Below are 26,346 nucleotides of genomic sequence, written 5' to 3'. Positions count from 1 at the left end.
CCCCTTCCACAAATGACATTTACAATAGTGAAATTAAGCTTCAGTTAAAAATAACATTGAGCTTTCAGCTGAAGAGTTGACTGGGGGTGATGGTGGAGGGGGAAAGCAGAGAGAAAGATAAAGAAACTAAGCGATGAGGGGGCATTGGAGATAGGAGGCAAGGAGGAGGGAGTTGCAGGGGGCTGTGTTAGGTTGGGGAGCCACAAGTGCCCAGTCTTCATACCTGGGCCTGGCACAACTTGGTGCCGCTCCTGCCATTAATCTATCTTGCTTCATGCTATCTGCAATAACTCGGAGCAGCTCTCCAGAGTTTCAGACTGGTCTTTCCTAGCCGTGCCTCGTGACTGAAGCTGTGACCTTCTGCCTGCAAATCATGTCCTCTTCCACACACTGTGGCCACCCCTCTGTCAAGTAAAGCAAGGCAGCAACCCCACTGAATCCTAGCCTGAAGCAAAGATAGAGAGTATACTTTAATATTCTGGTTTGTTGCAGGGGAGAGAGTGAGATAAACTGACGTTAAAAGATTAGCTCTAATTATCAGCAAAGAAAATACATTGTGCTTCTGCACATGTCATACGGGTACTGACATTTTTCCATAAGGAGTTCCAACTTTGGTTGGAATGGCAGACGGCCGCTATCGTCTTTTTAAAAAACTAAAAAGCAATAAGTGGAGCAGGGTGTGTGTGTGCATTCTAATTTGAACTCTGTTTAATCCAACATTTGTTTGTGACATAATTTTGCTAAAGTCAAGAATGAGAATGATACAGAAATGGTTTCATTTTGGTGTCAGGATTTGGCCCCCTAACTTTGTACTGTATGAATAAGGAATTCAGTATAAGTTTGTAGTTTACTGAACAATTTCAGTGCATAACTGTGATTGCAGAGGGTCCCTGGGAGAATGGCAGGTCAGCAGCAGCTCCGCTTTCACCTCCTGAGAGTGGGAAGGAGAAGAACTGCCCTGCCGTTCCACTCACTAGTCCAATATGCTGGGACTGGGAGCAGAGGCGTCACTAGGGTTTGCGTCACCTGGTGTCACCCCCATCATGGACCTCTTCGTATACCAGACCATACAGAATAAATTACAATATCATACACACAACCTAAATGCAGTGGCATCATTAGGGTTGGTGTAATTCCCATTAACTATTTATTTATTTATTTTAACATATAACAATATAGGTCACCCAATAAATCAGTAACCAACAAAAACCAGTGGCCAATGACACTCATACAACTCAGTAGGAGTTCTAGTATTCGCTCTGATACATGGAAATTAGAGGTAATTCATTGGTTCCCAGCTGTGTCATACCAACACTTCATTGGCTCTCAGAGCGCACTGCTGTGATGATCCCCAGGGTAATGCTGAGAAGGACCATATTGACCTTCTTGAATCTGCACTTCTCCCCAATCTCCCCACCCCAACCCAATGTTGCACATACAACATTCCACTATCCTACATATTCTGGAACTTGCTGCCAGCAGCACACAAGTTGAGACCCCCTCACAAGCCCTTCCAACACAACTGTGAGTCTCTCAACTGACAGCCCTCTTGCTGAGTTACTTGGCAAGTAACTGTGAGGGCTGTTCCTGCTTCACTTTTCTCCATCCCATTCATCCATCACTTCTCTCCATATCTCAATCTCTAGTTGTGCATTAACTCAGAACTCCAGACAGAATGGAGGATAGTATGGAATGGAAGAATGGAGCTCTATCATTTAGGGGAAAATGGGGGGAGGTCTTCAGGACAGGGGTGCATGACAGCCATGTTGGAAGAGAGAATACAAGGGAAGGCAGGGAGGTAGGAGAGGCAAACTAGAGCATAGTGGAAGAGTAGCATACCATATCAGGGGGACAGCTGCAGGACATGCCTCCCACATACAAAGTGTCCCAAGTGGTATCCTTGCCCAGAGCCTGGCACAACAGGTGCCTACCCTTCCTTGGTTATTTTTAAGTGGGAAACATAAACTGTTTATTTTGGTGAGCCATCCTAGAGTATTGTTTTCAGAGAATATGGGTGCAATCCTAACCAACTTTCCAGCACTGACATAGCCGTGCCAATGTGGCATGCATTGCATCCTGCAGTGGGGAGGTAGTCAAGGGGGCCTCCTCAAGGTAAGGACATGTTTGTTATCTTACCTTGGCACTGCATTGCGGCTAGGTCAGTGCTGGAAAATTGGTTAGGATTGCACCCTATATTGCTCAGCTGACATTTTAAATCAATGGAGCGTTTTTGCTACTTCTTGCTTTATTGTTTTAATACCTAGGAAAGGCAGAATAAGAATTTCAGTAATGAATGGAGCCATTTAGAGCCTCTGTTCTTGGCAAACCTTGGGTTGCCATTATTGTGATTGTTGATTGATAGACCTACCACTATGGGTCTCCAGTTCCTCCAGCTAGAGCAGTGGGGCTAGTGGTTGTTTATATGGAGAATTCTGGAAAGTGGGACTCTGAAGCTCTGTAGTTTGGCACAAGGTTTCCATACTCAATCTAGCTCTGCAAAACCACTTGCAGACCCACTGCTAGCCTTGAGATGATTTGTTTTATTAGGAACAGCTTAAGGAGGCATATGACGGGGGATTTTCTTTTGGAAGTTACCTTACTTTGCCAAAGCGTTTTCACAGATGACTGATGATGGTTCATTTCTTCCAGCTGACTTTACATAACAGGGGATCCTGAAACCTCCTAATTGAAATGGGCAATGAAAACAGCAACCCAGAAAATCAGGAGAGTGTGACGGTAAGTGTCAAAATAAGTAAAGAGATTTTTTTTGGGGGGGGGGGGGCAATGATGACTTGCTATACAGTATTTTCAAGTAACATGCATGTTCAGTCTTAGAATTTGTTGCAGCCAGTGCTCTTCATGGGTTCAGGTGGTGTGGTGGGGATTGCTCTTTGTAGAAGCCAATTCATAGAGGACTGGTGTGGACCCAAGTTAGCAAGGAGTGTGAGTTGGGGAGGCCAGCTAAGCCAAGTAAGTTCATCAACTGGGCTAGACAAAGTCATAGTCCAACCAAAACAGGGGTTGATTCTGACAGGCCACTCCAAATGGGCAGGGTTGGGCTATGTGCAGTGGTGGAAGGTGTGAGGAAGTGGAGAGGAGTCTGAACTGGTAAAAAAGGCTAGGTAAGAAACAAGCAAGGGCTGGTGAAATGTAGAGCAGTGTCAAGAAGCTTTACTGTACCTGCACTAGCTGCAGGCAGGAATAGAACCTTCTTGCCAAGGTGACCCATGGCACAGGGCACATAATGAGGACTATTTTACTTTTCTTTCATTCAGCCCCAGCATCAAAGCTTTTATGGTGGCTTCATACTGATTGCAGATATAGTGAACCCTTGTAAGGTTTTTATAACATTTAGGCTGCAACCCTAACCACACTTTCCTGAGGGTAAGCCCCATTGAACAAAATAGGACTTACTTCTGAGTAGACCTGCTTAGGATTGTGCCCATAGTGTCACAACTCTCTCCTTCTTTCTCCCTGCTGGAGCAGATGTTTGGTAGAAGAGAGAAAGAGGGGATCTGCTGGATTCGTGCTACTCAACAGAATGGAAGCACTCTGAACGCTTCCACAGATGCACAATCTGTGAGGCTAGGACTTGGTTGGTTGGCAGAGAATTGGACAAAGCCAGGAAAAAAATTCTAGCTCTCTCCCAACCCCCACTACGGTTCCAATTTGTATTCAAATTTACTACAGTTTTAGGCTGCACTCCTGTACACACTTTACTGGGAGTAAGCCCCATTGAAAACATTGGGGTAACTTGAGTGGACATGCATAGGATTGGGCTGTTAGAATACTGTTTCAGTCTGCAGGTGAGAGCTCACATGATTGAGAGTTCCTCTCTACAAAGCAATCAGAGGCTGAAGCAAAGTTAGTGTTAAAAATGGAGTCACGTGCTTCTGGAAATTGGCCTCAGTAAAAATACTAGCAGCAGGATTTTTTTTTACCAACTGGAATTTCCAAGTTGTCTTCCAAGGTAGTTCACGTAGGCTGCATTGCAGTGAAGCCCAACAGCAATGTAACAAAGGGCTAAACTACACTTATCTGGAAGAAAGCCCCATTGAACATAGTAGGAGTTACTTCTGAGTAAACATGTGATTCTCTTTTCCTTGGTCAGCGGTTCTCTTAGTTGGACCAGCTTTATTTTCTCTGGATTTAATATAAACTTCTCAGCCAACATTAAGCCCATCGTTGATCTCAGATGCTGGTTCAAAATACTGAGCTACAGCCTCTTTCTGGATTGAGATGGAAAAGAGAGACAAGCTCTCTCAGAGCCCAGTTACATAAGGGGGGATCCTGAAATCTCCTAATTGAAATGCCTGCCTCTCTGGTGCAGCTACATCAAAAAGGGGCATGCTGTATCCTGCATGGGGGAATGGATTGGCTTTGGAGAGGACAGACGTTTTAAATACCCTTACCCCTCCATAAATAGGGCACTCCCACACTGCAATGGGTCTCCTTGGAAATGGAAAAGGTGCAAAAGAGAGCAACTAAAATTATTACTGGGCTGGGGCACCTTCCTTATAAGGAAAGGCTATGGCGTTTGGGCCTCTTCAGCCTAGAAAAGAGGCGCCTGAGGGGGGGACATGATTGAGACATACAAAATTATGCATGGGAAGGATAAAGTGGATAGAGAGATGCTCTTTTCCCGCTCACACAACACCAGAACCAGGGGACATTCACTAAAATTGAGTGTTGGGAGAGTTAGGACATACAAAAGAAAATATTTCTTTACTCAGCGTGTAGTTGGTCTGTAGAACTCCTTGCCACAGGTGATGGCATCTTGCCTAGATACCTTTGAAAGGGGATTGGACAAATTTCTGGAGGAAAAATCCATTACGGGTTACAAGCCTTGATGTGTATGTGCAACCTCCTGATTTTAGAAATGGGCCAGATGCAAGGGAGGGCACCAGGATGCAGATCTCTTGTTGTCTTGTGTGCTTCCTGGGCATTTGGTGGGCCAGCGTGAGATGCAGGAAGCTGGATTAGATGGGCCTATGACCTGATCCAGCAGGGCTGTTCTTATGTTCTTATGATCTGGCCCCTTTCCACCTCTTTCCCACTCAGTTTTCACCCCTCCCTGCCCCTACTGCTCCAGCAGCTGTAGTGGGGCCTGGTGACGGCTGGGGAACACTGCTGCCTCTTGTGGCAGTGCTCCCAAAATGGATGACAATGGAGCACACTGCGCTGATCCAAACTCTCCCTGTGTCCAGTACGTGCCTCTGCAGACAAGCAAAGCTGGGTGTGTGGCTACAGAGCATGTCTGTTGCAGGGGTGTGGTTAACTAGCACACTTCCATTCTCTGGGTGTATAGTGCAGCCTGATTTTGAATACCTGATGAGGGCCACAGAGTAGCAAATAATCAGGGAACTGATGACAGTTAACTTAAAATTTCAAACCAAAACGGAGTGGGTCAAGACATCCTTCATGCCTGCTCAGCTTCACGAGAAGCTTAAGTTGCCACAGGCTGTTGTGCACCTGTTTTGAAAAATAAATGTTCAACACTTGGTAGAAGAAGATATTGCAACACACTGAAAGGTCATGAATACAACACTTGGAAGCTGCCGGCTCTGGGGCACAATTGCCCTTGTAGTTCTGCAGTACAGAAAAGCTTATGTTTTGGAGATCCTATTTCAAAAATTCTTCCAGAAGGACATATCCAATTGCGTGAAAAAGCCTTAGTCGTTTGTTTCCTTGCCATCACCCTGCGAGTCCTTTGTTCACTCCGTTTAGAACATGTTTCCTCTGTCATTGACTGAAGGATACAAGAGAGTTGCTTTGAGTGTTAATCCTGTACCTGGCATTCAGCTAATTTGAACTATGCTATTCACTTTGCAGTCTGGAATTGGTTAAGACTGCGGTCCTTCGCATGTGTGGAGTAGATGCTGTTGGACTGAGAGGGCCTTACGTCTGAGTACACGTTTTAGATGGGCTTGCGCATGTCTTTATTCCTCAGAGAGAGCAAGCATGTGGAATTCTCAGCCAAAACCCAGCCTCAGAGGCAGATTATGTTAGTAAATGTATCAACCAGAGTGAAAATCAACCATCACTGCAGGAGCCATTTCAGGCCATGGGGCTTAGTTTGCAAACAACGGACTGCTGCAAACAATTAGAGCTGAATCCTTTTATTTGTACTTTGCAGGGTATTATGTGCACAATTGCTTTTCACTTAGCCTGTGCACATGCAGAGTTTGGGGCCAAGAAACTGCATGGCCTAGTTTGTGTCACAGCCTTTTAACAGCTAGCATGTGTTCATCCTCCCTCTTCGGCCCGTTTGGCAGTTGTATCTGAAACCTGATTCCTGACGATGCCATGGGGATGACCTCTGATCCACTTCCCAGTGTTCACCTGCACTCAGAAAGGTCCTTCCTAAGCTCCTTATGGAGGAAGACACTGACTTGGAGTGAATGCACTGATGAGTCTAACAGACCAATGTTTAAGCCTGGGCCAGATGGGTGTCTTTGTGTGGATGGGTGAGCGAGTATACAGAAAAGTGTGCGCATCAGAAAAGTGCCATGAGAGATGTGATGACAGTCAAAGGTAAGAAGAGCAGCTTTATTGTCTGGCCGGCTAAGATTTATTCCTGCACTCTGGCTTCCTGTAAACACGGAGCTATTAGGAATGGAAATTCTGTGTAACTCTTCAAAGCTGACTTCCAGCCAAGCTCAGAACTATGGCATGTTGCAACAACTGCCATAAAATGCTGTGTGTTTAATGAGGAAAGTATCACAGGAAGGAGATGGGGAAGAAAAGAAAGGAGATTCACTTGCGTCAGTCATCTTTGTTAGTTTTTCCACCCACCCTGGAGGCTTTCTGAGTTCATAACTGGAATCTTTTCTTAGTGAAGCGTAATTAAGCGCTTGATGATCAACTGGGAAACTTCAGACCACTCAGAATGTTTGCAACTTAATACTGTGGCAGTGTCTGACACTGTTGCTAGGGCTTTGAAACCAGACTGAGAAGCTTAAACCTTGGAGGACCTGCATGGATAAAATCTTGTGCGTTATGAACGCATGCTTGATTTTAATAACATTTATCCCAGGTGACTAGGAGATATTGTCAGGAGCCACTCTTTTTGATATGGGCACCCTTTTCCTGTAACAGATCATTGATAATCCTTTGCTATTTATCAGACAGTTCAAGAGTAAAACAATACTTGGGATGTTGCATATGTCCATGTTTACCTTATACTTTTGACAATTAAACAGCAGGCCTCTTTCATTATACTAGTACCAAATAAGACATAAGCTAAAGGGAGAAATTGCACAGTGTAGATTTGCTTCTTTCTTTTATGTCTCAAGAGACTGAAATAAAATTTAAAAACTTAAACTGCAATTCTATATATGCTTACATCAGAGTAAGTCCCATTGTAAGCTTCTCATCGTTCATGGAAGTGGGGATCATACATGCCATGCTTAATTGCTTCTGTGGCATTTCTCAAATCACTTGTGTGTTTTGTAAAAGCGGGAAGACAGCTGGTAGAAAGCTTTCATCTGTGATAATTCTGGAAAACTGTGCATTGCTCTCTGCTACTTAATTTGCCTTTTCAACTGAAAAGAAGCATGGTCCTGTTTTCTTCCTGCATATTGATATACTTAAGAAAAAGCTTCAAGCAGTTTTCCAACGTACATTTATTATATTGTTTCAAATTTAAGAAAACCAAGTCAAGCCATTTTAATTGTCACATCCATCTTGCCTTCCCCACATGCTGATCAGAAGCCCACTGCTAAACATTTCAGAAGCATCCTGGTCAGCTCAGCAGTAGCTAAGGCTTGCCAGAAGAGAAAGCAAGATGAGCGGAAGGTGTGGTTCAGTTATCTATGTGTTGGAGACACTTCCTCTCCTGTGGGAAGCCTAGATGTTTGGGCCAGAGGGTAGGGCTCCTTTCACACCTGCAGCCAGTTGTTCATAAGCCAGCTAATCAGCTGCCAGGGAAGACCATCCCAGATAGAGTGGTAAAGAGGAGACAACAGAGCCTGAGAACAGATAAGAAGACTGCCAGATGATTGAACCGCCTCCCATCTCAAGACTGGGGCTGGAATTGAGAATGGGCAATGGGGAGGAATTTAGGCTAAGTTCTCATCTGCCACAGTGTGGCATTGTCCATGTAAAACACTGTATGTACATGTTTGGGTACTCGTATAATTTTTTTTTTTAAAGGCAATATCACTGTCATGGTCAAGAAGGGATTCTCAAGAAAATGCAAATTAACTCAAGGAAGTAGCACCTAGTAATGAGCCACACTCCCCTCTTCCTGCTCCCCCCTTCCCTTTGTTGGACAAGCAGCTGAATAGGGAAAAGACATGGTAGAATGCACCCACTGCCACCAGGCTAGGGAATACAACCAGATAGAGGGAGGTCATCTGGGCAAACTCCCCCCTTCTAGATGGCCATGGGGTTTTATTAAAATCCCTGGCAGTAGCATCTGCAGAGTGAGGAGATATGACAATCCACTGAACCTCTCCATAAGCAGGGAGCCAGGCAGATCAAGAGTTAAAATAGAACCAATTGTATGTTAAGTTTAAACAACATTATGAGAAGAAAGGTAGATTAGAAGGGATAGCAGGTTGAGGGAAAATGGAGATGTAAGCAGAATGGAAAGGGTTGCTAAAGGGGCAGTTAATACTAATGCCCAGTAGATGGGGCCACAATGCTGGAGCCTCACTCTGGAGACATTTGTGCCATCTGAAGAGTTTGCAAAACTGATTGAAATGAACCAGAAAACCTCATGCGTACTAGCTAGACATTTTCCTTAGCTAAGTCACCTTGCCAAAAGGAATCCCAAACTCTTTTCACTCCCTGTTCAGTAAGTGGGTGTTCCTATGAGTCCAGCCGAGTGGGTTCTCAGGCTGCTGGAAGGGAACAACTTCATGCATGCTGAGAGTTTTTACATTTGCTGGAGTGACATTGTGGCACTCCCTGATCGGAGGAGTGGAACCAGACAAGAATATGAGCCAATCATCAGGCACATTCCAGTTTTTGGCAAGAAAGATCAGAGAAACACAGGAGATTCATGACAGTGAAGACGTGTGTGGCCTCTCCAGACGCGTGTGGCCTCTGGGAACCAAGTGCCTCGGGAACTAAGTGCCAGGTATGGCACGAGAGTTTAGCATCTGGGCGAGTTCAGCAGCAGAGCGAGGAGACCAGGGCCCCATACACTGCCCTTCCTCTTCCCTTGAGAAGAGGGCTGCTATACAGTGTAGGGTTTATAAAAGGACCCCTAAATAAAACAACAACAACAACAACAACAACAAAAAAGCTATGCAGTCAGACAGCCAGCAGCAGGGTGGGGGCTATCCAGTGTTCTGCATCAAGTGCCACATGTATGATTATATGCCTCTGGGGCATAAGTCATGGGTGTGTCCTTGGTGCAAGGAGCTCCAGGGTCTCAGGGAATGCGTCCACTCCCTTGAAGCCTTGGTGGCCGACCTGGAGAAGCGCAGGCAGGCAGAGGAGGACCGTGGGGAGACTTCTGGGGACGATCAGGCTTCGTCCCAACCTCAGGCGTGCAGCTCTTCGGCTGCCCGGGTGGGAAGTCTCGGGACTGGAGGACGTCATCCTGGAGAGGAGGGAAACAATCCCCTAGGGGGGACCCCTTCTCCAGGGGATGGGCCCGTATCCGAACGCACTTGGGATACTCCTCGGCGGGAGGGGGGTCGGGGGCTTCTTGTAGTGGGGGATTCGATTATTAGAAACATAGAGAGGGGGGTTTGTGACGGATGTGAGGACCGCATGGTGACTTGCCTGCCTGGTGCGAAGGTTGCGGACATCACTTCTTGTCTAGACAGGCTAGTAGACAGTGCTGGGGGAGAGGTAGCGGCTGTGGTGCATATCGGCACCAACGACGTGGGCAAGTGTAGCTGGGAGGTCCTGGAGGCCAAATTTAGGCTTTTAGGCAGGAAGCTGAAAGCCAGGACTTCAAAGGTAGCGTTCTCTGAAGTGCTACCTGTTCCACGCGCAGGGCCAGCTAGGCAGGCGGAGATCAGGGGTCTCAATGCGTGGATGAGACGGTGGTGTAGGGAGGAGGGGTTTAGATTCGTTAGGCACTGGGGAACTTTTTGGGACAAGCGGGGCCTGTACAAGAGGGACGGGCTCCACTTGAACCAGAATGGAACCAGACTGCTGGCACATAACATTAAAAAGGTGGCAGAGCAGCTTTTAAACTGATCCCTGGGGGAAGGCCGACAGGAGCCGAGGGGCATCCGGTTCGGGACTCCTCATCCCTATGGGATGAGGATGGGGAGGTTAGAGAACAACAAGACAAAAGCAGAGTAGGAGAAGAAATTGGGAAAGGTAGTGTGATGGGATGTGTTAGACGGTTTGGCACAATGAGAGGATGCGGGGACAAAGGAGCGAATAAGCAGCGCATCCTGGGGCATTCCGTGTACAAATGCTTTTATGCGAATGCCCGAAGTCTACGAGCAAAGGTGGGAGAACTGGAATGTCTGGTGACAAGGCAAAATATTGACATAGTAGGCATAACGGAAACCTGGTGGAATGCAGAGAATCAGTGGGATACCGCAATCCTGGGCTATAAACTCTACAGGAGGGACAGGCAGGGGCGTGTTGGAGGTGGGGTGGCCCTTTATGTTAAGGAAGGGATAGAATCCAGCAAAGTAGAGATTGAAGGTGGGTCCGACTCCACCGTAGAATCTCTGTGGGTTAAATTACCAGGCTTGTGCAGCGATGTAATACTGGGGGCGTGCTATCGTCCTCCAGACCAGAAATCGGATGGGGACCTTGAAATGAGGAAACAGATCAGGGAGGTGACAAGGAGGGACAGGGTTGTAATCATGGGGGACTTCAATTATCCTCATATTGACTGGGTCAATTTGTGTTCTGGTCACGATAAGGAAACCGGATTTCTTGACGTGCTAAATGACTGTGGCTTAGATCAGCTAGTCACGGAGCCCACCAGAGGACAGGTGACTCTGGATTTAATATTGTGCGGTACGCAGGACCTGGTTAGAGATGTAAACGTTACTGAGCCATTGGGGAACAGTGATCATGCTGCGATTCGTTTTGACGTGCACGTTGGGGGAAGAATACCAGGCAAATCTCTAACAAAAACCCTTGACTTCCGACGGGCGGACTTCCCTCAAATGAGGAGGCTGGTTAGAAGGAGGTTGAAAGGGAGGGTAAAAAGAGTACAATCTCTCCAGAGTGCATGGAGGCTGCTTAAAACAACAGTAACAGAGGCCCAGCAGAGGTGTATACCGCAAAGAAAGAAGGGTTCCACTAAATCCAGGAGGGTGCCTGCATGGCTAACCAGCCAAGTTAGAGAGGCTGTGAAGGGCAAGGAAGCTTCCTTCCGTAAATGGAAGTCTTGCTCTAATGAGGAGAATAAAAAGGAACATAAACTGTGGCAAAAGAAATGTAAGAAGGTGATACTGGAGGCCAAGCGAGACTATGAGGAACGCATGGCCAGCAACATTAAGGGGAATAATAAAAGCTTCTTCAAATATGTTAGAAGCAGGAAACCCGCCAGAGAAGCGGTTGGCCCTCTGGATGGTGAGGGAAGGAAAGGGGAGATAAAAGGAGACTTAGAGATGGCAGAGAAATTAAATGAGTTCTTTGCATCTGTCTTCATGGCAGAAGACCTCGGGCAGATACCGCTGCCCGAACGGCCCCTCCTGACCGAGGAGTTAAGTCAGATAGAGGTTAAAAGAGAAGATGTTTCAGACCTCATTGATAAATTAAAGATCAAGAAGTCACTGGGCCCTGATGGCATCCATCCAAGAGTTATTAAGGAATTGAAGAATGAAGTTGCAGACCTCTTGACTAAGGTATGCAACTTGTCCCTCAAAACGGCCATGGTGCCAGAAGATTGGAGGATAGCAAATGTCATGCCTATTTTTAAAAAGGGAAAGAGGGGGGACCCGGGAAACTATAGGCCGGTCAGCCTAACATCCATACCGGGTAAGATGGTGGAATGCCTCATCAAAGATAGGATCTCAAAACACATAGACAAACAGGCCTTGCTGAGGGAGAGTCAGCATGGCTTCTGTAAGGGTAAGTCTTGCCTCACGAACCTTATAGAATTCTTTGAAAAGGTCAACAGGCATGTGGATGCGGGAGAACCCGTGGACATTATATATCTGGACTTTCGGAAGGCGTTTGACACGGTCCCTCACCAAAGACTACTGAAAAAACTCCACAGTCAGGGAATTAGAGGACAGGTCCTCTCATGGATTGAGAACTGGTTGAAGACCAGGAAACAGAGAGTGGGTGTCAGTGGGCAATTTTCACAATGGAGAGAGGTGAAAAGCGGTGTGCCCCAAGGATCTGTCCTGGGACCGGTGCTTTTCAACCTCTTCATAAATGACCTGGAGACAGGGTTGAGCAGTGAAGTGGCTAAGTTTGCAGACGACACCAAACTTTTCCGAGTGGTGAAGACCAGAAGTGATTGTGAGGAGCTCCAGAATGATCTCTCCAGACTGGCAGAATGGGCAGCAAAATGGCAGATGCGCTTCAATGTCAGTAAGTGTAAAGTCATGCACATTGGGGCAAAAAATCAAAACTTTAGATATAGGCTGATGGGTTCTGAGCTGTCTGTGACAGATCAGGAGAGAGATCTTGGGGTGGTGGTGGACAGGTTGATGAAACTGTCGACCCAATGTGCGGCGGCAGTGAAGAAGGCCAATTCTATGTTTGGGATCATTAGGAAGGGTATTGAGAACAAAATGGCTAGTATTATAATGCCGTTGTACAAATCTATGGTAAGGCCACACCTGGAGTATTGTGTCCAGTTCTGGTCGCCGCATCTCAAAAAAGACATAGTGGAAATGGAAAAGGTGCAAAAGAGAGCGACTAAGATGATTACGGGGCTGGGGCACCTTCCTTATGAGGAAAGGCTACGGCGTTTGGGCCTCTTCAGCCTAGAAAAGAGACACCTGAGGGGGGACATGATTGAGACATACAAAATTATGCAGGGGATGGACAGAGTGGATAGGGAGATGCTCTTTACACTCTCACATAATACCAGAACCAGGGGACATCCACTAAAATTGAGTGTTGGGCGGGTTAGGACAGACAAAAGAAAATATTTCTTTACTCAGCGTGTGGTCGGTCTGTGGAACTCCTTGCCACAGGATGTGGTGCTGGCGTCTAGCCTAGATGCCTTTAAAAGGGGATTGGACGAGTTTCTGGAGGAAAAATCCATTATGGGGTACAAGCCATGATGTGTATGCGCAACCTCCTGATTTTAGAAATGGGTTATGTCAGAATGCCAGATGCAAGGGAGGGCACCAGGATGAGGTCTCTTGTTATCTGGTGTGCTCCCTGGGGCATTTGGTGGGCCGCTGTGAGATACAGGAAGCTGGACTAGATGGGCCTATGGCCTGATCCAGTGGGGCTGTTCTTATGTTCTTATGTTCTTATGACAGTGGCACTGTTGTCTCTTGGTCACAAAGAACTTGCATTGTGTGTATTTGATGGAGAAGAATTTCCGAAATGGAAAGGAGGATTTCGAAGCAAATTTCCTCAGTTCAGAAATTTCTGAGCCATTGCAAGTGGCTCCCCCCACGCCCCCGCGCCCCGCCTCCCGTGGCCCTCTCCCCCAAATTGGGGCTTGGCTCATAATGGCTTGTCTGCAGCTTCTCATCTTCCAGTTTCCTGTCTTTCACCTTCCTTAGAGAAGAGGAAGGGAAAATGTGTGGGTTATAAATGTGCATTTTCAGTTGCATCATCTATATAGTACATTGCTGACAGTACATGCAAGTTTAAACTGTTGCTTTCATATTGCACAGCCCACCTTCCCAGGATCACAGGGGAGTGGCAGTGAGAGATGTTTAGGTCACTCTGCCTGTCACTGGTGGTGGTTGGTTGCATCATTGGATGGGGGTTAGCTACCCCTTTGGCCTTGGATCCACATGTTAAGGGCCTCAGAGTTACTGGAAGGAAGCAGGTTAACACACCCTGGTGGCTCCTCCTCCATGCCTGCTAAAAGTTTGGCCTCCCTAAGAGGTTACCGCCACCTTCCCCTCAGTCCCTCACGTAGCTCACCTCATCCCTGTCCATGAAGTGAGCTTTATAGAGTCCAGGGCCATGGGAACTCCTCCACTTGCCCTTTCTTTTCCCTGTGTTCTCCCTTGTCATTGGTGGGTCAGGTTGTCCCTTTCCCTCTATCCAGGAGGAGTCCACCCCTGACTTCCTGGTGGGAATGGTTCCCTCCCATCTTCCTGCGGATTACGGCCCATGAATTTCTTGCCACTGCTCTGGGCGGTGTCTCCTTTGGAGCCTTCCAGAATCAAGCCTTGGCATTCCTATGGCCTTCTTTTTTCAGGGAAATCCCCCAGATTTGATATTTTACACCATTTAGGTTTTCAGGTTTTCACCTGAAAACTAGAGTGATGTTTTAGACCAGGGGTACCCAAACCCCTGCTCTGGGGCCACTTGCGGCCCTTGGGGGCTCCCAATCCAGCCGACGGGGAGCCCCCAGTCTCCAATGAGCCTCTGGCCCTCCAGAGCCTTGCTGGAGCCCATGCTGGCCCGACACAGCTCCTCTCAGCGTGAGGACAACTGTTCGACCGCTTGTGTGAGCTGTAGGACGAAGGTTCCCTCCATTGCTTGCTGTTTCATATTTGTGATGCAGCAGCGGCAGCAAAGGAAAGGTCAGCCTTGCTTTGTGCAAGGCCTTTTATAGGCCTTGAGCTACTGCAAGACCTTCATTCATTCATAAGTTCCATCTCTAATAAATTCATTTATGTAAATTAATTCAAATTTTAAATGTAAATTAGTTCTTTTTTATCCTGGCCCCTGACACAGTGTCAGAGAGATGATGTGGCCTTCCTGCCAAAATGTTTGGACACCCCTGTTTTAGACCTTCCAGAGGTCTCAAAGGTCTTCTGAGGACTGGAGGAGGCTGCGTGCGGTCTCCTCCGGCCCTCAGAAGGCCCCCCAGATGCAAAGGTAGGTGGTGACGGCAGCACCATTCTCCTGGGGGGGGGCAGTATTTGCAGTCCTGGCCTTGTCCAGGATCACCAGTGAATAAATTAAGGCTGCAATCCTATTGACACTTTCCTGAGAGTAAGCCCCATTGACTATAATGGGATTTACTTCTGAGTAGACAGGCCTAGGCTTGGGCTCTCTCTCTCTCTCTCATATTTGATATATTTGATAAAGCAAGGGAAACATTTACTGGGCAGGAAAAAGTGTTAAGAACACTCTTCTTGGGTCATTTAAGACCACCATAATTAGGTTAACAAGAGTTGTTGCTTTTTTTACCTAGTGGAATTTTTCCCTACAATTATTTATAACTTAACTGTTCTGTTCTAGTCTGTGTGAAATTGGAAGGAAAAGAAATACCTGTAGGTTGTGTAGATGAGTTCAGATAAGATTGTACATGTAATTCTGTTCTTCACTGTCTACTATCAAGGTATTGTTGATTCTAAAATACTTTTTCACTGAACTAAATACCTACCCTCCTTCCCTTCACCCTCCTCTTCACTTTTAGGATGTTCCTTCAGTTCCTCCAGTTCCAGAATCAGCCCAGCTACCTGGCGATGAAAGAGTAATAAGAAAGAAAAAGCAGAAGAAAAAGAGTAAAGTCAGATCCAGCTGGCAAGAAGACAACTTGGCTGGCTCGTCTGCAGATGCACAACTCCAGCCAAATGTTGGCTCCTCCTTAACCACAGAAGATACCAAGTAAGCAAAGAATACTTTTTCAATTGCGAATGATGTCATGCATCTGAAGTAGGCTGTTGGCCAGATAATTTACACTACAGTAACTACATTAACACTGCAAACTCAAAAGTCATTTAATAATATTGTACTAACCACTCTGTTATATCCGCGGTGCTCTTAGATCCACAGTAAAAAGGGAAATATTTAAAATACTATTTCAATGCATGTTTATGTGGAAGTGAGAATTTTAGTCTCCTTCTATGGGGATGCATTGTGAGTACAAAGGTAGGATGACCCTTGTATATGTTGTGCTTAACCTCTTGAGTGCCACTTGCGTTTTCTAGTAGTGCTATTTAACTTCAGAGTTTGTTACCTTTCCAGTTCCTGAGTGGCTGCTTGCCAAGCCTGCATTTTTTTTCTTTGCAATGTGCCACTCATTGTATTCATGCTACTATCTCTCCATTTTTAGCTTGTTCCCTGTTTCTGTGATGCATGATATAGTCTTTCAGTTAGGACTCTTGGAGACAGAGTGAAAGGCAAACAAATTCTAGCAATGTTTTAATTTTTTTTACAGTTAAGGAGACCAGTAGGGGTCATCTCTTCTGCAAGAAACTACAGCCTGTAAAATAACATGGACCTAGTATCAAACTTGATTGTTTGTTGGCGTTGAATTCAAGGCAGTACAATATAGTAGTGGTTAGAAAGACTTGTAGGCATATACTGATAACATTCTGAGGCTGAACTGTTGCATGCTGGTCTGACTTTTTTCTGATTTGAAGATTACTTTCAGAAGTTCTTGGTGTTCTGTTTTCTTGACCCTTTTCTGACAGAGGAAGCTGGCCCCTAGTGCCTGATTGGAAGGAATGGGAGCCCTCACAAACACTTACCCCAAATAATCTACTTTTCACTGGGTTTGATATAACTGAAGATTCAAGGTCTCAGACCCCAGTCATATGCAGGTATAAAATGCCGAGTGTACACAACCACTTGCCAAAATATCAAGCATGGGCTTGACAATCTGACTTGTAAAGATGCATTTGTTTATGTTGCATGTGTATGCAGCCTTGAGTAACATCAGTGTTGCTTGCTGGCAGCTCCTAAAAAGCATAGCGCAGATACGTTAATAAGATTATTCTGGCATTTGAAAACACCACTTATATCATTTGAAGCTGTTTATGGTGTTCCTGTTCTGGATGCAGAGTGTAGCCTTGTTTCTGCATGTATAGTTGCTTCTTTGGCTATTTAAATCCCTGTGGGTGGTTTTATCACAGCTATATTGTTTGTTCTTCAGTATTGGTTCAATAAAGGTGAATGGCACTGATGAACAAATATGAAGCCTGCATCTTGTTGAAATTCCAGCTTTCACTCCATGGTGAAAATGGAGTGCACTGCATTCAACACTGCATTTGGACTTTACACTGCAACATGATTTTTGCTAATCTTGCTAGCCTTGTATCCTCCTCCTGAAAGGGTGTCCGTACTCTTAAACATAAGCACATAGTTCTGAAAATGTGTGGTCTATCATTTGGGTGTCAGGCTCGAAAAACACATATATCCTTATATATAAATATGATCAGGACTTTTACACTTTAGCCCAAACCTCTCAATTTCTAATCTCTGATTTTGAGCAGTAAAGATTGCCTCTATGGGCCAATGCACATAGGAAGACAAGTGTGTACATCACATTTAGATATCATTGTGTATGAGCATGGTGAATGAGACACACTGACCCATGTGTGTTTAGAATATATACTTTTGCAAACATATGTCCATGCCTTAAGAAGGGCAGTGAAAGGAAAATTCCACTGAATGTAGATGTGTGGCATTAAGAGTAGCTTTTGTCCTTTTCATGTGTGAACTCTTTCACTTTGTAAACGTTTAGTACAGAGGCGTCAAACACATTTCATACAGCAGGCTGAATAGCATTCATGGTGCCTGCTGAAGGCTGGAAATGACATCATTAAGCTGGAAGTGATGTTAAGCAGATGATGGCCAGAAATACGCACTCTGTTCTCAAGTAGGAACTCATTAGCTACAGATGACAGAAGAAAAAATATGCAAATCTTGATCATGTTTTCAAGATATGGAAGAGTCCAAATATCACTCAGGCCACTCTTTCAGCAGCGCCACTTCTGCCGAGGTGTCATTTCGCGGCTCAGCAGCTGAGAGGTGCCCTGTGAAGTGACACCTCTGCAGAGGTGCTTCCGAAAGGGTGGCCTGCATGAAAATTGGGCTCTCCCAGCACTTCAGCAGCTTCTCCTTTTCTCACCCCTCTTCATCTGCCTCTTCCCCCATACCATTCCATGCCTTCAGAGGCCTTGCCCCCTCTCTCCCTCCCAGCTTTCCATCTCTGCTTCCCTCCTTGGCAGAAGCCGTGGGGTGGTGCTATTATCTGTTCACACATAGCACCTTTTATGGTGCTATTATCACACAAGCCATCCTTTCACACAAGGATGAATCATCACACAAGCCATCCTTTCAGCAGTGACACCTCAGCAGAAGTGGCACTGTTGAAGGGGTGCCCTGCATGATAATTAAGCTGTCTCAGCACTGCCTTTCAGCAGTCTTTCAGCAGTCTTCTGCCATTGTCACAATGTGTCATTTCTCAGCTCAGCAGCTGAGTGCAGCTGATAGTGGTGCTGGGAGAGCCCTGTTATCACAGGGGTTGGATAAAGAGCTTCTGCTGGCCATATCCGGTCTGCTGGCCCTGTTTGACATCCCTGATCTAGTATCTTCTAGCAACAGGGATGGGCACTTGACACAGCTAAGTGGCTGTTTTTGACAACTCGAGTTGACTAGAGTTGTGGATGTCACTGACCCTGAGTCGACTCATGACTCAGAGCCAGTGACTTGAAAAAAGAGTCTGGACTCTAAGGGCGCAATCCTAACCGGCACAAAGGCCGGCTTAAGTGCCCCAAGAGGGTCGCAAACATGCTGTAAAGCATGTTTGCGCCTCCGTGGGAGGAAGCTGCATTGGCGCATGTAGATGCGCCGATGCACGGAGGCCAGCAGAAGCCTCTGCGGCAGCTTCCTCCCCACCACTTGTGTCAGTGCACCCGCACCGAAACAAGTGGCAAAGGTAGGCGTGGAGGGGCGTGGAGAAGGTGGGAGAGGGGTGTTTCTGGGTGGGGGGAAGGTGGGCAATAGGCGGCCCTGGGGCAGGTGTGCAGGGAGCCAGGGGTGGGACTGGGACCCGGCGGTTATGCTTCAAGCCGCTCAGCTCTCCTCGGACTTGCGCCACCTCCAGAGGTGGCACAGGTCCAAGGAGACCCATTGGGGCAAGCAGCCCTTATCCAAGGGTAAGGGGAAGAGCTTCCCCTTGCCCCTGGCTGAGCCGCTTCAGCCAACAAACCTGCATTGGATGTAGCGCAAGCCTCCTGGCTTGCCTGCTCCAGTGCAGGTTTGGATTGAGCCCTAAATGACTTGAGTCTCTATCTCTTTAGTGTGTGTTCTTGCTTTTTTACACACCCCACCATCTCCTTCCTTTTTTCTGTGCATTTTTGCTGAAGGACACACAACTTGTGACTCAAACTCATGACTCAAAGGACCTGAAATTATTTCAAGTTCAGTGTTGATGGATGTGCACTATGACTCGTGAATCAAGTCGAGTTGTGGGTCAGTGACTCAAAACTCGTCGCGACTCAAGCTTAGAGACTTGGGCACATCTCTGCCTAGTGAGCAGGGCACATCCCAATCATAATACAATAACTGGGTTCCCTATCCACATACTTGGTCTACAGACTTGGGTTTCCTGTGAACACAGACTGACTGTTCACCTTATTTAAGATTTGACAAAATCCCAGTTTCAAGCAGAACAGCTGATGACCACTTCAAATGTTACATAAAATATTTTCTGTATAGGAAATTGCATAACATTTGAAGTGACCCTGAGAAAAAAGCAATGTGTGCCAAACCATGTAGTAATCAGCTTGCTGAATCATCAAATGTAGAACAGAATTTTTTGAAAACCGTCTAGGATTGGCTATATTGTAATGCATCAAAAAACAAACTACTTCCCATGTGATAAAGAAAAAGAATAGTATGTGGGGGACGCACGTAATACTTGTCTTTAAACATATGGATGGTGATGACTCAGATTGTATTTTCTGAACAGGACCTATAGGGAAGAAAACCTCAATGAAATAGTGATGAAAGAAGGAAACTACAAAGACTAGAAGCTTCAGAAGTGAGGAAGAGTGACATTTCCATCTTGATTTGAAAAATCTTGCCGAACTTAATGACTGTAGGACTCTAGTCCTTTAAAACTGAATTTATTCAGCATTTCCATAAATCAGGGTAGTAGGTTCTTCCTGCAAGCCAGTTGTATTTTCCACTGCATTTTTTCATGGAGAGAAGTATCATTTTCAAATCATGTTGGAAATAAGAACATATTAAAAACAATATTTTAAATACCCATCTTGCATATAACTTCCCTTAAATGCAATAGAACAAATAAAGCTACTGGCCAACAACAACAACAACAACAACAGTATTTATATACCGCTTTTCAACTAAAAGTTCACAAAGCGGTTTACAGAGAAAAATCAAATAACTAAATGGCTCCCTGTCCCAAAAGGGCTCACAATCTAAAAAGATGCAAAAGAATACCAGCAGACAGCCACTAGAACAGACACTGCTGGGATGAGATGGGCCAATTACTCTCCCCCTGCTAAAAAAGGAGCACCCACTTGAAAAAGTGCCTCTTACCCAATTAGCAGGGGTTAGCAGGCCAAGATCCAGCAACAGGGACTTTTCCACTCTCGGCTGTGGGAAAAGCTTGTGCTTGAGGATCTTTGACTCCATCGTTAACAGTAGAAACTGACGTATTTGCAGTTTTCTGGGCCACCGCCAAGATAGACTGTGAGACTGAGCAACAAACTGATATTTCAAGAGAAGGTTTGATTATTTATTTATGTATTTATTTAAACATTTATATCCCACCTCATTTCTGGAAAGACTGTAGGTGGCTCAGAACACTGCTTTAAACGCAGTAAACAGTAAAAACCGTCAACAATAAAATAAAACAAGAACATTACATAGTAAAAACAGCCCCAAGAGAAACAGAAACAAAACAATTAACTAAGCATAGTTATACAATTCTGGATGGAAAAAAGTGTGTCTTTAGCAAGCACTGAGAAAAATGAGGATGCCTGGCAAAGCTTTAGAGGGCCCTCATGGAGGGGATCCACCACTGAGAAGGCCTTCCTATATGTCTCCTGCAGCCTCACAGCAAGCAATTGCAGACTGTGCAAGAGGTTTCTGGGCAGATTTGCTTGATGGAAGGCAGGTACCTTAATCCAGGGATGTGCCGGAGTGATAGCACTGACTCTGGAGTCAGGTCTCCACCCTCTTTGACTCAAGTCACCCATGAGCCATAATAGGCAGCCGTCAAGACTTGTCCAGGGCCGTTTTTCAAGTCATTTTGACACGAGTCTGCACGAGTTGCGAAAGACACATGTTTTCGTGACTTGAGTTCAAGTCATCTGAGTCATGGCCCATCCTTACCTTGATACCAAGCTGTTAAGGGCTTTAAAGGTATTGACCAGCACCTTCAATTTCAGCTGGAAGCAGACTGACAACCAGTGTAGCCAGGATTATATCACACCCCTGCTAACAGTCTCACTATTGCAGTTTATACAAGCTGTGGCTTCTGTATGTTCTTTGAGGACAGCCCCATATTGAATGTACGACAGTATCCAGATGAGAGGCGATAGGCAGTGCAATCCTATCCGTACTTACCTGGGAATAAGTCCCATTGACTATAATGGGACTTAATTCTGAGTAGATATGCCTAGGATTGGGCTGTAATGGCCCAATCCTACTGAGCATTTATGATGATGGAACCCATGTTCCACCATTGTAAATGCCTCTGTGGTGTCATAAATGGCATGCCTTTGCTGAGTGTGTCGGAACCACCAGTGCGAATGGCTGGCATCTCCACATGCCCACCACTGATGAACCCACCCTGCCCCAGAGCAGTAGGATGGCAGGGGGGAAGGGTCATTGGATGCTTGGAGTGGGGAACGGGAAGGAAAGGGGCAGGAGGGGGAGGATCTTGGCGGTAGTTGTACATGCCAGATTCTATCCCCTTTTCCCAGCTCAGACCCGCCCCCTTCCTTCCTTGGACTTACACCAGCAAAATAGCTCTTGCTGGTTATCTGGGCAACCCCACCACCTCCATAGCATGCAGTGTGTGCTCCATTGGTGCTGTTGCATGCTCTGGACTGCTGGGGGATAGGATTGGACTGCCAGGGATGGACAACCAGATCTGACTAAAACAGGATCAGGAGCATCTGGTGTTCTAGCCCAAGCTAAGCAAGGGCCCCCATGGGCCATTATTGACACCTGAGCACCCTGGTGTGGGTTGGGTTCCAGGAATATTCCCAAACTGCAAACCTGATATTTTAAGGCAAGTGCAACCCTATCCAGAATAGGGAAGTCCACAACTACTGACTTAGTGGGTCTCCTGACCATAGAGGTCTCTGTCTTTTCTGGATTTAATTTCAGCCCAATATCCAGTCTTTCATTCACCTAAGGCACCAGCTCAAGGTATCCACAGCTTCTCTATCTGAGATGGTAGAGAGATTTTTAAGTTGGTGTCACCAGCATACTGGTGTCACTGCACATCAGTCCCTAATGCCACACTGCTAAAGATAAATTCCTGTTGCTTCCAGTCCACCTTAATAAGGAGGAATAGGAGATTAGAAAAACTAATGAAGTGTGACGTGACCATATGCACCCTATCCAATAGTGAGATACGTGTGTGGCATCTACTGGCATCATCTGTCTAAATGACAACAAAACCCTGAAACCTTGCTAGTGTAATCGGCAAGGGTAAGATGAGCAAGTGGAACATGTAAACTGAGTTCAAATGCTATATGAAGAGGGACGGGGTTTCAAGTGTGCTGTAATTAATGCATAGGGCTAAACCGCTTAGCACATCAAATTTTCTCCCCTGAAAATCTGCTTTGGTAAGTGAGTCTGCTAACCTAGCTCTCCCAAATTAGTATCAGCATGAGACCAGACAGGTCACGAACTTGTAAATCCACATTCAAGAAAATGTTGCCACTCTCAATGTGCTTGGAGCTGTTGGACCTTACACAAGGTAGAAACATGCAGTTCAGAGAAGAGATGCTGTGGCCCATCCTAGTTGTAAAACCTTGGATCCCAGCCTGAAACAAACTTACTTGGAAGTAAGCCTGACTGATTAGGATCAAAACCTTCGAGAAACTTGCAATTAGCAATGTGAACTTGTCAGGGCTCGTGCATTTGTCACATGTCTACCTGAATCTCTGTTCCCCATTATTTGACTTGTAAATAACACAGGCCGACACACATTTTGCTTCCTTAAACGTTACACCAATTCCTGGGTATGTTTGGGGTGCCGATTCCAAAAATGGCATCCGTTTTGCCCTATCACGTCTAGTTTTGGAGACACGGCATAGCCTCTTTAGTGAATGGTTCAAGCAGCTTCCTCATGAGGAAGCCTACACTGTAGCTTCCTCATGAGGAAGCTGCTTGAACCATTCACTAATGAGGATATACTATATCTTCAAAACTAGACGTGATAGGGCAAAACGGATGCCATTTTTGGAATCGGCACCCCAAATTCATATCAAACCACCATAAAGTTTGGGAAAAAGTTTTCTGACCCTCAATTTTATAGGCCTGTGTAATTGTACTTTTTGATACATCAGGCAAGAAGCACAAGGGAATACAGACTTGCAAATAAGAACTTTAAAAGGTACTTTCCAAAGCATGAATTTATCAGCCCTTTCGTCCCCACATATTATTGTTTAATCTGTGGGGCATAAATGCCCTAGAAGAAAAAAAGGAGCTGACACTCTCCTAGTTTACAATACCTTTCCAATGTTGTCATCTAAAGCAGTGGTCTTCAACCATTTTTAGTGCCATGACCACAATCAATCAGTCAGTCATGATATTGGGGCCCATCGTCAATCCCACTCCCTTCCCTGGACCCTGTCTGCCAACTCTTTGGCCCCATTGTGCCCACTTTCTACCCCTGTTACACCCTCTCAGTACTGTTCACTGTAACCAATATTCTTATTAGAGAGAACAAAATAAGTTTCCATGAAGCCTGTCACTAGTGAAAGCTATTTTAGCACAATTGCTAAGAACCTGAGCAGGACTGGGACACCACTTCCTGGTACCTGAAGGGGTACACCAGATTCCTCCCCTTTTACCTGGTGGAGCTGTAGTCCATTAGTCTTCAAACTTTCCATTCCTTAAAGTTGCCACAACCACACAACTGAGACTTCACAACCCCAAGGTTGAAGAACATTGACCTAAAGCACTTACTTATATGTCATCGGGGCCAACCTGGTTCCTGCATCAGCAGGCATTCAGTGTAAACTAGCAAAGAACCTAACAATTTCATTAGCCTGCATTAGGACAGCTGGATTGTACCCAGGGTAGGGGAATACTCCTTATTGCTTGGACTCTCTCTTCACAAAGTCTCAGCAATGCAGATTGCAGAGAACCAGCAGGAAGTGGGTGCAGTGCTCTCTTCCTCCTCTAGTCGGCTCCTTGAGAGAATGTTGCAGATCAGAATGCATGCCAACCATCAATGGGATGGCATCCTTCATTCTGTATAATGTTATTATTCTGTATATAAATAACAAACTCCAGTGATTGAGTGCCTATCAGATTGCAGGCAGGGTCACCCCAGAATGCGGTTTCGAGATATGTAGAAGTTCGTACATTTGTAAATTAAAAGAAAAAAATAAAAGTAACCCCCCTCCCAAAAACAGTTTGATGCTCATTGTCCCCTGAGAATCATGGAATATTGAGGGAGCGATTGGAAAGATGGGAAAGAATATCAACATCATGAGTTCTGCTTGATCCTTTAACAGCATTTGGTATACTGGAGTTGGGGTTTGGGGTTGGGAAGATGCACCATTTTTTTCCTCAGTATATTTTTTCCCCTGTGTGGTGATGCAGCAGCACCAATGTGAGCTACGCTGCATCCCACAGGGGAGTTTTGGCTACTGGAGGACTCCTTGGGTTAAGAGGACATTTGTAAACCCTTATTCATCCATGCAGGTGGGTCAGGCCCGGGAAGGGGATCGGAATTTGGCATGCTATTATGCTTACTACTTTTGTATACAAGATATGCAGTGTATTTGAGTATTTGAGAAGGGATGCATGAGTGCATGACAGTTTAAAATTTATCTGCAGCAATCTTATTTTGCCTTTGTTTTCATGAGGTACCATATTTGTACTTAAACACACTGCATGGTTATGACTTAGGGACGGTAATAAGCATATGCAGCCAAGTGCCTGCACATCACTATACATCTTCCTCCCTCAAATGACAGCAGTACATTTCTTTTTGCAGAGAAGAAATTATTCGTCTCCATAGCAGGTGATGTGTTAGAGCTACCTTCATGACTAGTTGCTGACAGAATAGGCCTACATAATTTGTGATGCACCAAGCTGAATACAGTCTGTCAGCCATGTACCAGCTGTATTGTGTCCTGGGAGAACTGTAAAACAGGAGATTATAAATCTCCTCTTGGTGGGCTGCATTCAGGTTGGCAGATCACAACTTAAGCAAGCCTGAACTAGATAGACATCAAGGAGGTGGATAACACCTTGTAGGAAGGAGTAATTTCAGTTGCAGCACTGGGTGGGAGGGAGCTTATATTCTGAGCTATGGGGGGCATGCCTGTTGCACAGGAATGGTAGAGGACAAAGCAAGGAAGGACTGTATGATTATGGTAGAAGGCAGAAGGTGTGATGATGGGCGAAGTGACTCAGAGTTCACTAGGAGGCACAGTAAGAACATGGGTGGAGATTGGCAACACAGTTAGGGAAATTATGCAAGAAGGTGGCCTCATTGGAACTGAACAAATCATAGAGCCAATAGAATGAGTGGAAAAAAATGACTAGCACTAAAGGTTCCAATATCTGGTATATCCAAAATCTTACCATGCCACAGTGGAGGTGCTAAAGGCTATGATGTTTGAGGCTCTTTCATCTAGAAAAAGAAAACTAAGTGAGGACATGTTAGAGGGTTATATAATTATACAGAAAGTGGAGAAAGTGGATGGAGAGCAGCTTTTGTCCCTCTCTCATAATCCTAGAACCTGTTCTCCCAATGAAACTGACTGCCCAGACAACAGACAAAAAGAAATACTTATTCACAGAGCTCATAATTAATCTATGGAACTCACTGCCACAAGATGTGGTGATAGTCACTAGTTTCAATGACTTTAAAAGGGGATTAGACAAATTCAGAGAAGACAAAGGAGACGTCTATTCATGGCTGCTAGTCATTATGACCTTATGCTACTTCCAGGCTCATTGTTAGTATGCTCCTGTTCCTGAATACCAGCTGCAGGAGAGCAATAGCGAGAGCTCTTTGCCCACATGTCCCACTTCTGGTATTCCCAGAGGCATCTGGTTCACAATTGTGTGTAACAGGATGCTGACTATATGGTCCTTTGGTCTGATCTAGCAGTATGTCCCTTAGTATTGTCCCTAGGTTGCCAAAATGGTTAGCTTGGGTAGAATTATTAGAGTCCTATGCAGTACAATCCTATGCAACTCTCTTGCATGAAGTCCAACTCTCTTGAATGGAGCTCACTCCTAGGTAGGTATGCATAGTCTTGCAGCCTTAGGACTCAGTTCTAAACTTCCTCAGTGCTGGCACTGAGTTTCAAATGTGCCAAAAGGCACGCCCATGGTACCCAGAGAGGAGGGGCC

General features: G+C 45.6%; 1 protein-coding gene across 6 annotated transcripts in view; it reads left to right on the top strand.

Annotated features, from left to right (window-relative positions):
• Positions 1-26,346, top strand: part of TACC2 (transforming acidic coiled-coil containing protein 2) — a 225,765-nt gene that overhangs the window by 13,002 nt on the left and 186,417 nt on the right. For 5 of the 6 annotated variants that reach the window (XM_066622536.1, XM_066622539.1, XM_066622538.1 and 2 more), the window contains exons 2-4: positions 2,650-2,736; positions 15,449-15,639; positions 16,449-16,577. In XM_066622536.1, coding sequence (XP_066478633.1) covers positions 2,692-2,736; positions 15,449-15,639; positions 16,449-16,577 — 365 coding nt within the window. In that variant the 5' untranslated portion in view covers positions 2,650-2,691. The remainder of the gene's footprint in view (positions 1-2,649; positions 2,737-15,448; positions 15,640-16,448; positions 16,578-26,346) is intronic. The other variant, XM_066622540.1, reaches the window with a different exon arrangement.

Source organism: Tiliqua scincoides, chromosome 3 (genome assembly GCF_035046505.1).
Source record: "Tiliqua scincoides isolate rTilSci1 chromosome 3, rTilSci1.hap2, whole genome shotgun sequence".
Classification (NCBI taxonomy): domain Eukaryota; kingdom Metazoa; phylum Chordata; class Lepidosauria; order Squamata; family Scincidae; genus Tiliqua; species Tiliqua scincoides.
Note: the sequence above shows the minus strand (reverse complement) of the source record. Positions and strands in the feature narration are given on the sequence as shown.